Source organism: Silurus meridionalis, chromosome 27 (assembly GCF_014805685.1).
Source record: "Silurus meridionalis isolate SWU-2019-XX chromosome 27, ASM1480568v1, whole genome shotgun sequence".
NCBI classification, from domain to species: Eukaryota; Metazoa; Chordata; class Actinopteri; order Siluriformes; family Siluridae; genus Silurus; species Silurus meridionalis.
In genome coordinates, this window is record NC_060910.1 from 9,465,330 (window position 1) to 9,479,253 (window position 13,924).

General features: G+C 37.7%; 1 protein-coding gene across 1 annotated transcript in view; it reads right to left on the reverse strand.

Moving 5' to 3' along the window:
- The window catches only part of vcana (versican a), a 28,538-nt gene extending 18,377 nt beyond the window's left edge, over nucleotides 1-10,161 (reverse strand). Inside the window, exons 1-6 of the mRNA XM_046841802.1 lie at nucleotides 9,760-10,161; nucleotides 8,640-8,710; nucleotides 7,493-7,864; nucleotides 6,124-6,298; nucleotides 5,806-5,933; nucleotides 4,344-4,637 (exon numbers count right to left, since the gene is read on the reverse strand). Of these exons, the coding sequence (XP_046697758.1) occupies nucleotides 4,344-4,637; nucleotides 5,806-5,933; nucleotides 6,124-6,298; nucleotides 7,493-7,864; nucleotides 8,640-8,703 (1,033 nt within the window). The 5' untranslated portion in view covers nucleotides 8,704-8,710; nucleotides 9,760-10,161. The remainder of the gene's footprint in view (nucleotides 1-4,343; nucleotides 4,638-5,805; nucleotides 5,934-6,123; nucleotides 6,299-7,492; nucleotides 7,865-8,639; nucleotides 8,711-9,759) is intronic.
- Nucleotides 10,162-13,924: the final 3,763 nt, after the last annotated feature.

Consider the following 13,924-nt stretch of genomic DNA (forward strand, 5'->3'; position numbering starts at 1 on the left):
TCGTCTTGGCCTCACAATTTGGCTCTTGTCAAACTTGCACTAATCCTTACACTTACCCATTTTTCCTGCTTTTAACACATCAACTTTGAGGACAAAATGTTCACTTGCTGCTTAATATATCACATCCACTAACAGTTTCCATGATGTTATAATGTCATAATGTTATAATGTCATATTATGCTTGGTCGCTGTATATTTAGGCTTTGATCACAAAGTACAGTGGAACCCGGTTATGTCGATGTCCTAGGGGGTCGCCAAAAAGCATCGAGGTAACCGATGATCGAGATAAACGAAAATCAAAATGGCGGCAATATATTAACGTGCTTGAAATTTCTTTATGTACATGATGTGCGTTAATAAATGACAATGTGCATGCACGTGTTTTTGAAGGGTTTTTTACACAACAGCGTTGCCACGATTTGTTTGATGAAGGCATGCTATAAAAATACATACAGTACATGTTTATCTGTCAGGAATCCACCTTCCACGCCCCCTTCGGCCCCCTTCAGCGTGCCAGGTGCTTTCTCGGCCGCTTTCTCTGAAGCTCCCGGCTTCAATCGCGCACATATGGTGCTCGTTTAGCATCATCACCCGCTCCTATTTAAACTTCCACACTCTCACTGTCCGTTATTGTTGGTATATGTTGGTTCACGGCGGTCGTTGTTATCGAGCATGCGTATCCCGGTACGTGCCTTCCCACCGGCACTCTCTCAACGGCTGCTCTTTTCTTCCCAAAGCGCACCGCGGATCCCCCCCGATCCTGGTTCATTCTATGCTTTTGCTGCTCATCCCACGCCCGCCGCTGCGCTGCCGCCTCCGCTCATCGCATAACATTTAACAACAAAAGGCATATGTGCACTAACTAACAGCAGAGATTCACCAGTATACAATACAACACCTGTAGCATCTGTAAGGCTTGATTTTTCCGCCACCTCCGTGAGTTATTCTGCGGCTGCACCGAGATAACCGACGTTAAATGGCAAATTTTTCCCCCCTTGTGCTCAAGATATTCGGCGACATAAAAGAATCGACATAACCGATAAAAAATGCTGAGACAAAGCGAGAATTTGGCGGTTCCACTTCAAAAACGTCGACTTAATAGGGTTGTCCAGATAACCGAGGGCGAGATAAGCGGGTTCCACTGTATTTGTCAAACAACTAAAACAATAAAATATTAAAAGTGCAATTTATTCAAACCTATGAATTGGTACAGCTGTATTCCATACACTGTGGTATAAAACAGCCTACTGATTAAAAGAATTTTAGTTCTATAATGTCATCATTCAAAGTAGTTGATAAGTTGCATGTGTGGATTTGGGCCCTCTGTAATGTTTTAAAACTTAAATAATAGAAAAAGTGAACTCTAGTAAAGTGTTATACAACTGAAGGTTTGGTGTTGTTTAGATACTTTGCTCAAAATGTTATCTTCCTTACATAATTCTTGCTTAAATTTACCTCATTGGAATATGTGCTACAATCCCCAAGAAACCCCAATTTTCCCAAATTCAATACTGCTTACAGTGCCTTCTGTCATCCAACCCTTCTGTCATCCTCTGTCACACTTCCATGCAGCTCATTTACTAATAACCTCTTCAGCCTGAAATACCTCCAAGTTGAGTTAGCTAATTTTTCCTCACCACCCATGCAAAACCTTTTTACCTGAATTTCTGTACTTTACTTGTTGTAGCTCTGATATCTGTTAAAAGTATAATTATTAGCATGTTTCCCCATATTAACTTCTAATTATATTATATAATTTAAATAGACAAACTGCAAATGAGGCTTCTTAGAATTCTTAGTCCATAATGCTTTAAATATAAATTACTTAGATAGAATAGAAAATACTCCAAATGCTCTAATTCCATGCCAGTTGGTATAATGCTGTTATGTTTGCTGATGATATTTTTAGTGTTTGCAATCTGCAAGTAGGAGCAAAGTCAGGTGTAGCAACTTGAGACCAATTAACACCAAAAAGGTTTAGTGTTAGTCACTCTCAAGGCTCTATTTTTTAACCTAAAGGTTTCAACTCAGGTTTTTTTTTTACTTGTTTTAAACTAAAGCCATTTTTACTAAAAAACTTGCAACAGTAAGAAAAAAAAATTCTGCATTCTGAAATCCATCCAAACTCATTTTTAAATTCCATAATTAAAACAAGCACATTTTTTTATAATGTATCAGTATCGTTCTGAATCAGGCTTGTACTTCAGACAAGGTCATATATTTCATACAAGCCTTTCCCAGGCTCTGCTCCACTTTCATTTTCTCTCCCTCATGATGCTTTATGCTTTTGCCAACTTATCTTTGAAACATTCAGACAAACCTGCATAATCCAACATGTATGAAATTAGAGGGTTTTTAGTATTGAAGATGGTGTGAAACTGATTACTATGTTAATGGTTTTGGATAAGGGGCTTTAACAACTCACCTAACCACACTTTTGAATAATGTATTCACTCAAACCAAAACCCATATTTGTCTTCACCACATTACCACTTGTGGCAAGGCATGTGAAAAGACCAAAAATATACAATGCTGGCATCTTATGGCATGTTTAAAATTATGAGAATAAAATGCATTTTTTAAATATAAAATTTTTTTGACAGATTCGAATAAGACATACTTGGTCCCTATTTTTAGCTATTTAACTTTTCTTCCTCTGCTACTTAAAACGACTGACCACATTTGACTGAACATGAAATTACATGAAATACAAGATCTTGTAATGTTTTCAAATAATCACTTGTACATCTTCTCCAATGTTTATGCATATGGAAGTCTCGCTGCTGTAATATGACATGGCTTGTAGCCAACACTCCAGCTGTTATGTATTAAGTACAGTACCTTCCCCCTTTCTCTCTAGTTATATCTGATGTAAGGTGCTAGGCATTCTGATCCTTTCCAAAAAATAAAAATGCCAGACATCGGTCTGTTCCAGTTAAAGAGTATTTAAGCTTTCAGCACTCTTTTTTGGGAAAAAATAAGTTGTTATGGCATCATAATGAATAAGAAAATTCACTAGCCACTATGTAAATTCAGAACAGGATTTCAAACCAAATGGACCTGTGAGTGACCTAAAATAGACCAAACAAGCAAGCAGGTCACAATGTCCTGTTTTAGGGTGACCCCTGGGGACCAATACTTATCACAGCAGGCTGTCATTCTGGATGAGCGCCTTGCCTAGCAGGAGACGAGTAATCTAAATTAGCCTCTGTTGAAAAGATAGAGCCCCCACACAAGGGCAGAGGTCAGCAAGCCCTGTTAATTTGGGAGCCATAGTGGCAGTTCTATCCATTATCTCCAAGTCTGTTCTGATAACCGTGAGTATGACTGACAAACAGAAGTAAATCTAGTTGAGGAAATGAAAGGTGGACAGAAGAATAAAGGGTGAAGAGTGATAATAAAGCACTTTCTCATGCTGTTTAAATAGGGCTTCTCTGTGTGACCTCCAGTGAAAGTGACTTAGGTAGGTTTGTAAAACAATGACCTATTTAAAAATCCTGCTGAACTGAAACTCAACTAAAAAAATAGAATATCGACTTTTGTGGAAACCTTTTCTAAGAATATTCATCACTGAAGAATTCGCATTAGTCCTAAATGAATTATTTAGTAAGATAGTCACAATACAGTGATACATGGCTGAAGACATTAATCTAAATAGAAATGAGTTAAGTTTTCTGTTAACCAAGCCCAATTTGGTTTCCCTAGAAACAAGTGAAAGCCCAATGTGAAATGGAGTGAGGTCAAGTAACCATTGCACACACAGTCTATTAAAACTTGTATAAACTTTTCCAGTTCCTTCTAGTCGCTTATTTTAACAAACAATGTGCTTTGATGCACATACACACAGTTCAAGCTTGAGTCTGGATTTAATGTCACTGGTGTGGGAAAGGAGAACGTTATTGACTAAGTGAAATGAACGCCAACATGTGTGTGTGTGTGTGTGTGTGTGTGTGTGTGTGTGTGTGTGTGTGTGTGTGTGTGTGTGTGTGGGAGTGTGAGTACTTGTAAGGGTGGGGAAGAGATTACGTACACGCTGAAAAATGACATTAAGAAAATCTAGGGCTCTGGTTAAACAATTGTCCTCTGTTTCCTATAAATTCTTTAGGTACTTCACGCACTACTTCATACACTTATTAGATATTAGCACCTCAGTGGCACAACCATTGCTCTATCGTCACAAATCTTGATGCCACATTGCTCATCAAGAGAGTGAAAGGATTGGCCTCTTAGACTGGTTGCGCAATAGGAATGATTCAGCTAGCAGATGTGAATTGGCTGATTAAACTGTGAGAAGAAACCACCTAAAAAGAACAGTGAATATTCTAGAATGTAAAGTTTGATACCTATGTAGCAGTAGGCTCCCAGTTTCATGGTGGGGTCCGGAAAGCCTGTCTGGTTGCGGAACTGGTACATAGTGCGAACTCCAAGCAAACCTCCACCACATTGAGTTCTGGCTATGGAGACAGGGTGACGAGCACTTCCATCAGACAGCCAGCCATAGTCACAGCGGTCCAGACCATTCCTCCAGGCAGAATGGAGCTGACCAGGTGAGGCCAAGACGGCATTATTTCTCTCACACTCGGACTTTGCTTCCTCAAATGTCATCTTATTTGATTCAGTTGTAAAGAATACATCACCTGTAAAAATAAATATATGAAATAAGTGTATAAGTGTACCTACCGCACATTAAATAGATAAAACCTTCCTGTTTCATCATTTACAATGAGTTTAAACAGTGTTATAGATATTATCAAATCTAATTAAATAAATACTAATCCCCCATTCAGGCATCATAAGAATAATCTGAATATTTTGCTGGAAGGATAATGCCCTCCATATGTGAAACCTATGGCAAATTAAATACAAACAGAAAGTAGAGTGAAAGTAGCATTAGAATTATTATGTTCTGTTGAAGTATGGCAGGCACTAGAGCTAGGTGTTTGGGCATTTGAACATTGGTGCCTGTTGTTGCAAAACCTTTACCTACACGAGTTTACATTTACATCTACGGCATTTGGTAGATTCCCTTATCCAAAGCGACTTACAACTGAGCAGGGGAGGGTTAAGGGCCCTGCTCAAGGGCCCAGCAGTGGCAGATTGGTGGTGGCAGGATGTGAACATGTGACCATCTGTTTCAAAGTTCAATGCCTTTACCACTGAACTACAATCTCCCAACCTTTCATGATAACCCCTGCTTCACATACAAAAGTCATCCCCTTGCCCAGTTATCTTTTCTGTATTCAATATTTGAAACCACATACAGAAACTAATTCACCAATGTGAAACTTAAAGTAACATTGCAAAACACCGATTGGCTAAATGTTTCTGCCTCAAACTAAGACACTGCTGTTGATTCAACAATCAGGCGGTAATGGACCAGTAATCAATACAAAAACGGACTCCACTGTTGTAGTGCCAGAAAAAACAAAAATCTGGAAATAATTCTAGACAAATTTGTTTAGTTTCCTGTAACTGTACATAATTAAGTGATTTGTTAGAGCCACACTCATTCTGTCAGTAATGTGCTAAAGAACAACAAACAACTGCTTTGGCTGAACTCACACTATTAGTGTTTTTACCAGCAGTAATAATCCTTATTAGAACACATAACCACATTCAGATGACTTCTAGCATATTGTAGGTTTAAGACCTAGCTGGAATTCATTTCCTCTAATCAATTGATTACATAATCGAAAGCTAAATTGACTGGGAAGGTTGATGGCTTTTGCATAGAGTAAATTATTAGTCCAATGATAATTAGTTCTAAGATTATGGAGAGTACACCTTTCTCCACTGTTCTCTTACCCTTAAGCTTATCTGCATAACAGTACACATCATACATCTCATTGGGCATTCGATTGCCATATGACCTGACACCAGGTTTTCCAGGCAGGTTCCCAGAGCAGCCAGGCCTTGGGTTAGTGATGGGGTATCTGCATTTCAAAACAGAGCAAAAAAATTGCATGGCAAAGGATGTCTGAAAGCACAACATAGCATCGGGCCATTTTCCACTGCTTGGATTAGCACAATATATGTCATGTATTGTGCCATATGATGTTTCTTCAAGAAGCAATATGAAATAACAACGTTAATGGTAGTAATAGTCAATGAACTACATCTTACCTCACTGTTTGATCTGCTATCCATCCTGCATCACACTGATCAAACCCATCCTCATAAGCCGCTTTTAGCTGCTCTGCTGTGGCGATGGTAGCCCCGACATTTTCACACGTCTCTACAGCTTTTTCGTAAGTCAAAGTGTATCTATCGCTCTTAGGCCGATAATGAAAAACAACACCTAGGTAAGAGAAAAAAAAAAAAAAAAGCAAAATGGTAAAGATGCTTGGACTAAAACAAATACCATAAATAAAGACAGCTTGCTTACTCCACAGAAGATCTAAATAACTAAATTTCTTATTATATAATTTTAAAGACAGCTGGTAAAGAATTAAAGCCATAGTTAAGAAAGAAGTTGACATGAGCTAATATAAAAAAAAATTGTGAAGTATTTCTATGACTATAACTGTAACTATGACACCAGTTATTGGATAAAGGGACTTTCCATCCACCCTGAATTTTGCTTTATAAACACACCAATTAAATGAGTAATAGTGAAATAAAAAGTTCTAGCCTATCCCACCCTTTCAGGTGACCCCAGAATAAATAATTTTCCTCACATATATGTCCTTCAGAAACCTTTGCAACATAATAGAAAAGTCAATTCATTAACTAAAGCCTATTAGTACAAAGGTCAACAGGACCCATTAGTGAATGAGTTTCTGAGGTGAATATTTTGTAGAACAACAATTTAAGATGACAATTTTAATTTCAATGTCTAACTTATTTAGTTTTAAGCCAAACAGTGACCTTTCAAACTTAGAGTTAAGGATGAGTAACCCCCTAACCCCTTGCCATTTGGGAAATTTTAACTTAAAACATTATTGAGTAACAAACATGTTATTCATTATCTACTGTGAAACTAACATGAATGATATGTAATTTCATGAATTATTCATGTACATCTGGACCCACTAATGGGTCCTGAGATTTTTAAAGTCTACACTTAAATAAACAAAAAAGATTCAATTGGAATACATGAATGAAAATAATGTAATACCCACAATAATTAGATTTAAAAAATGCATGTTTAAAAAGCCAGCTGTCAAAGCATCCACTTGTAGGTAATGTCTTCATTATGTAAATTAAGATTATAAGTGATAGTTACACTTAACGTGTACATTTTAGAAAATAGAATCAATGTAGCACTGTACTCCTCAGGGTCTTTTCTCTTTGCTTCGTGCTATCACTGTTAAAATGCAGTGCTTCTAGTTTGAAAATCATGCAATTTTTCAGCATTTAATGGCAAGATTCAAGTAGCCTAAGGCTTACAATATAAATGAGTTTCAAAAGGTGTGGTAAAGGGTAAATGGGTTTGTTGTAACATATAACTGATATAAAGTATTTACGGAATAAAAACCAAATCGTCACCCACCACTGACATCCAGGTTGACCATGTCTTGAGTGTCTTCAATGCCATACATAACCTCACAGCGGTAAGTTCCGGCATCACTAGCCCGCAATTTCACAACAGTCAATGAGGCGTCCCCAATATTCTGTGGATGACTCGGCACAGATACGCGACCTTTGTAGCTTGGCCCAACTTTCGTGACACCAAATTGAGCAACGATTACTGTGAACTCTGAATCACCATCTATCTTGGTCCATTTAATGCGCAGATGGTCTGTTCCAGTGGTTGTAGCATTGCTGGGGCTTGCTGTAGGGAGGATGGAGAAGTGGCATGGGAGCACTACCTTTCCCGAAAGAGATCCACTGACTGGCGGCGCCACTAATATTGTGCCTGAAACTAAAAGCATGAAAAATACGCTGGATTAGGCATATATTTAAAGCTGAACAAAGCAAATCACACTATTTGTGTTATTTTATTTTCTGCAGAATGAGGTCATTGTGGATACAAAGCACATTGGCATGCATAAGACAACAGCAGAAAGATGCAGAGCATATGAGCATACTGTTCACAAAGCCAAACATTGTATTTCCTAATTAAAATTGGGATAGAATGCAGAAATGAGAACAACAGATATGAAGAAAAAAGATGGGATGACTATTCTCAATTCCTAAATAACCCATTACATTGCAACTTTCGGATATCGATTAATCTTGAGTCATGACCTTCTCTATCTCCATGAAAACTTGCACCCTAGTGGTGCAAGGTCTTGTTTTTAAAGCATATTATCAGAATTCAGCAAAGTGCGCATGCTGGGCAATGTCAAAATAATTGTTGTTTTTTTACAATGTATTTGGGCTGGAAATGTTGCTGAGACCTGGCAAACTTTCCTCTGAGAGAAACAGTGTGGAATGCTTGGGACAGGTGGGATAACCCTGAGGGCATACACTACATTATGCGCAGGGCTTTTTCTATGTTATGAGGTGAACCCATCTGTTTTCACCAGACAGTTTCCTAATTAAAAGGTGCTGGGTCCTGGGAAGGCCACTCTAGCAGCACATTAAGATTTTAAAGAAGACGGAAACAATGTCAGCTTTGTGGGAAACCAGATGCATTAAACGATTTTCATGTGAATAGATGTAAGCTACTTAGAAAGCAAAAAATCGTAACTTACCCAGTCCAAGCGATGTGCAGCAAAGGCAGAGTAACCACAGAATATGTTTTATATCCAGAAGCATCTTCCCTCTAGAGGACAGATAGGAAACAGAACATGAAGAACAAAAACCACACTTTCCTTAAGTTCTTAACAAGGAACTTAAGTTCCTTCCCATTTCTTGACTGCTGTTAAAACCCAACCTATTTAACAATAAAGAATATTCAGCCTGGCCATGGTGGTGGCATTTTATTGTTTAAACAATTTGTGGCCGTGGTCAAACGAGAGTCACTTCCTTGCTCAATGTGGGTGGTAAAATTGAGGTTTGTGTTGTCGTAACCCCCTACGGGGACATGGGCAAATTTGTGCTCTGACAGAGAAACAATCCCTGGAGGTCCAATTTCAGTGCCATTAGCATTCAGCCTGTGAATTAAAGTCACTTATCCAAGACATGGCCTTAATATTGCAATATATAGTCCATGTATATGTTTTATGAGAAAATGTTTTTTACTTGGTTTTTCAATATGTTAAATAAATTGGCATAGTGACCAATTAAATAAAGACGTTTAACTAGATATTAAAGCCGGTTGGTGAAATGCATGTTCAATACAGGAAACTTCTTAGTGGATAAGTGATGCACTATTTAAGCAGATGTGAAACATTTATAGAGGACATAAGGGACATTTGTAGCACAGCCACACGGTCTTTACTTTGTATGGTGTTGTAAGTTTCCTGAACATCCCAAGATCTCTCTCTCTCTCTCTCTCTCTCTCTCTCTCTCTTTACAAGCACACACACACACACGCACACGCGCACGCGCGCGCGCCGTTTTAACAAAAAAAAAAAAAGCTGTGTAGAGATATACAAAAGCATCACCATTATTTCAGTATAAAACTATCTTCTTTAATGATATGTGGCTTATTTCGAGTGGATCGGATTATTTCCAACACCTGTCCAATGTATCTGAGAATCAGACTCGTTTTCGCTATTCTTACACATTTTAAAGCTGTGCATTGTGCAATGAATGAAAAAAAAAACGTGGTCGGGGTAGAGGGGTGTTCTGTATAGAGCTGTCATTAATGCAATGGTAAGCGATTGGAAATCTGAAACACAACGAAAAAAAAAGACTCATTTGACCTACCTTTTTTTGTTTGTTAATAAAACGTTTATTAAATCCAAAAGGGATTCGAGATCCTTAAAATTCCAGTATGAAGACCACGATATGTCCAGAGTCCATATGAAGCAGTGGCGACGAGCGCGTCCTCTTTTCTCCTTTCTGCTCCTCGAGTTGAAAGACTGCTTCTCCTCCCTACGCCTCTCTTTTTCCTCCTCCGAGTGGGCGACTGCGATCCTTACAAGAAGATCAGAAGATGAAGTTCCACTTCTTCTGTACACCCACAATTACGTCGGCGGGGATGGAGAGGAGGGGCGCACTGATCACCCGAAAAGTGAGTGGACATGTGGGAGGACGCCTGAGACACACGAGACGACTGGCACGTTTTTACATTAACGATGCTCTGAGCGTGCGCGCGCGCGCGCGTGCGAGTGTGTGTGTGTGGCACAGCATCCTTTCTTCCTTTGTATTGCTGTTATTAATGGCTGTGCCACGTGTTCTTAGTAGACAACGTGGCCTATATATAAATACAATGAATAAAAATGTAAATACCCAAAATGTAACCAAAATGCATACAATGCATAAAACTGGTGTGCTCAGCAACACATTGCACCTATAGAAACTTTACAAGAAATATCAATAGAGTGGTGTTTTGTATAAATGCATAGCAGAAATTCCCAACAAATAGAATATTACCTTTAAAAAATATCCTTCAATGAGGATCTCAATGCCATTTTAGGTGTTGGTACAGTAGTAGTAGTAGGCTCAGGAAGACTGTGTGTAAAATCCCAGCACTTCATTTACACCTTTGTATAGTTGGACGCCTTGAAACATTGCAAGATTGAATCCGAATCTGTAGGCGTTAATTTTGACGCTGAGGATTGTGGTGGTGGTGGTGTTGGTGGGGATGGTGGGATTTTCACATTGGCTGTGCACCAGGTTTTCTCACCCATGTGTAATAACTTGAGAGAAAACCGCGCGTGCTGGGGTGTTAATGCAATACATTTCATAAAGCACACGATTAACTGGCAGGGTTGGTTGTTTCATTGAAAAACAAAGCATAGAAAAGCATGTGCATATTATGATTTAGAATGTGTCACTAGGATTTTACTTACAATTCAATATGCAATATGTAAAGAACAGACCAAAGTCTCTATATACAGATTTTTTCATCGTATTAATGCCCTTTTTCCTCGAGTGGGAGTTGATTTACTCTTTCTTGCCTGGTTTTTCCACACGAGGGAGTGTCCGACCACTGATAAGGAAAATCCCCGGCACAATAACACTAACTGAACTACAAGAATACGCACCATACGCTTATCCCATTTTTTACATATTAATGATCTGGATTTTTGAAGCTTTTTTGCTTCAGTTTTATAGTGGGGCAAGGGGGAGTGTATTTATTAATGAGAATGCACATAAAAATACAAATCACATAAAAACTGTTCTATGAAGTAAACTATTATTTTCTGGAATGTCGAGGTTTACAAGAGCATGACATTTGAATATATATTTTGTCAAGTATATTATTCAAAAACAATGGTTTATTCATTCATTTATGCATCCATCAATGTATTCATTCATTCAATCATTCATTTATAAAGATTAGGACAGGTCCTGGGAGTTAGAATGTGTAATTTGTAACTTTAAATACAATAAATATAATATCATATACAATTCAACTTTGATCACTTTTTTACTTCAGGTATTGCATCACCTGTAGGTACACTAGTCATCTAAATGACATGTTATACACAACCATTAAGATACAGTCGGGAAACGATTTCTTCAAACCCCCAACCAACGCTCTGTCCTCAGGGCACCTGTAAAAAATTCATCCATTCCTTTATGGACTGTAATCAGCATTGTCCACCACTCACTAAGAGTACTGCTTCTTTGGAGCTGTTTTGATGGTGGTATGAAGAGAGATGGAGGGAGTGAAAGGGGGTTGACACGGCTGGCAATACGTGTTCCGACAATGTACCGATATTGTTGAGGAAACCTGTCACTTTCTCTGGAGTTCTCTATCTTTCAAGACCAGACTCGTCACCATGTCCACATGGTTATTCACTGGGTGAAATGTCCCTTAGCAAAGAAAAAAATGAAGCTCAGAGTAGTTTATCTTTAGATGACTGGAGAGGATGGCTGAAAAACCTAGAGGATGTAATATATAATGCTGGAAGATATTTAGACATATATGTTAATTACAACTGTTTAGGTCTCCTCCTCTTGCACAGCTTGCATGTTCTAAGAGGAATCCCAATGGTCATCCGCTAATTACTAGCATTTTTTTGGCATCTGTCTTATAAGTCCAGAGATCATCATCTGTCATCTGAATCCAGAGATCATTATCCTCAGCTTATTTAAGTCTAAAATAATTGACTTTCAACTGACCCAGAATGTAGCTGCCCAGCATGTCATTTATCATCCAAAGTCTATCTAGGGCACTCACCTTCTCTTCTCTTCTTCATGAACATATTAATTATCTGTCATGTATTTGTATAATAGCACTGATTCTCCTTCTGGCATTGTTTTAGTCTGTTGATATCTTTAGACTCTGGGCCATCTGCACTAGCATGTTTTCCAGATAGATATGCAAGCAAGAAGGAAATTAAATGCAAACTTGTTCGTTGTTGTTCGTTGTCGGTGTGTGGATTCATTGACAATGTATTATTTAAAAAAACATTTATTAAGCAAATAGGAATGTATTTGCTCTCATCCTGGAATCATCTCCATTTACGAAGTGCATAAAACATAATTGAAAGGAGTCAGACGAAAAGAAGAATTCCAGACGTATCCAGCTGTCTAAAGGAACGTGGAAGCAGGACACAGCTGTCCCACATGTCCACAAGAGCTGTCAGTCAAGGGAGAGGTAGTTATCTTAGTTTAAAGTAAGTATGTATGTATTTACACAAGGTGTGAAAAGGATGGCTAAATTATAGACTGCCACTTGTCACCAAGGCCCCATGACTGCAGTCAGAAAGATATTCACATGACATTTATAGTCTCTCAGATCTTATAGTTTAGTTGAAAAAAATCAACAGTTTGTTTATTCCTTGTATATCAAAAGTATTGTTTCAGAGTTAACATTTAATTATCTACCTTGTAATAGTAGCTCCTTTTATAAATAACCTCCCATTTGAAACAATCCCATGCAATCACACAAAGTTTTGCTTGTTTTTTGTCACTGAATTTATAATACATACATTTGTTGCATCTGTAAGTACAGATCAATTACATGTTGAACTTCATAAACAATGTTTTGGTTTGCTGGGGGTTATTAGAACATTTCCCGTCAACCACCCACTCACCCCCTTTTACTTTTTCATTAAATCCTTTTTAATTTAATTAAAGTTTAATTTATAAAGTCTTCCAGCTGATACATTTCCATAAAAGAAGCTGTTACATGCATTACAAAATCTCTCAGAGTGATTCACTAAAATAAGAAGATATGATATTTATCACAGAATATTTAAGACAAAAGGCCAGATTTTAGCCCCAAACTTGTTGAAATATTCATTTAGATGTCTAGCACCAAGATAACAAGAGTTGAAACATTCTGCATTTCCCATATTCCAGTATAACCCATTCCCAACCCTATTAGACATTACAGGAAATGTCCAGTGCTGTTATTCACTCCAGGAGAAGATAAATTATAACAACAAATATTAGTTGGTGTAGTTAAAATATATAGGAGATTTAAATCAAATGCAAATAATCTGATAAAATGCACAAACTATGAATCATTATTGTGTTCACATAAAATTATACAGCATCCTCATATACACATATATATGAAGAATGTGCATGTTTTTTCTGTTTCAAACAGCAATTTTAATTATAAAAGCATGTCTTAAAAGTGCCCAAGTATGTCTCATGCTGGTAGTGAAAAAGACGAGGAAAGCCATCAGTTTGGAGCAGAAAATGAAAATTATAAATCAGCATGAACAGGAAAGACTGTCACAGTGAAAGTACCATCTTCGACTTACAATATTTTTGATTTAAGAGGTGGTCGTCGTAACGTATCTCCATCGTAAGTGGAGGACTACCTGTATGTGTGTGTGTGTGTGTGTGTGTGTGTGTGTGTGTGTGTGTGTGTGTGTATATATATATATATATATATATATATATATATATATATATATATATATATATATATATATATATATATATATATATATATAAGACAAAT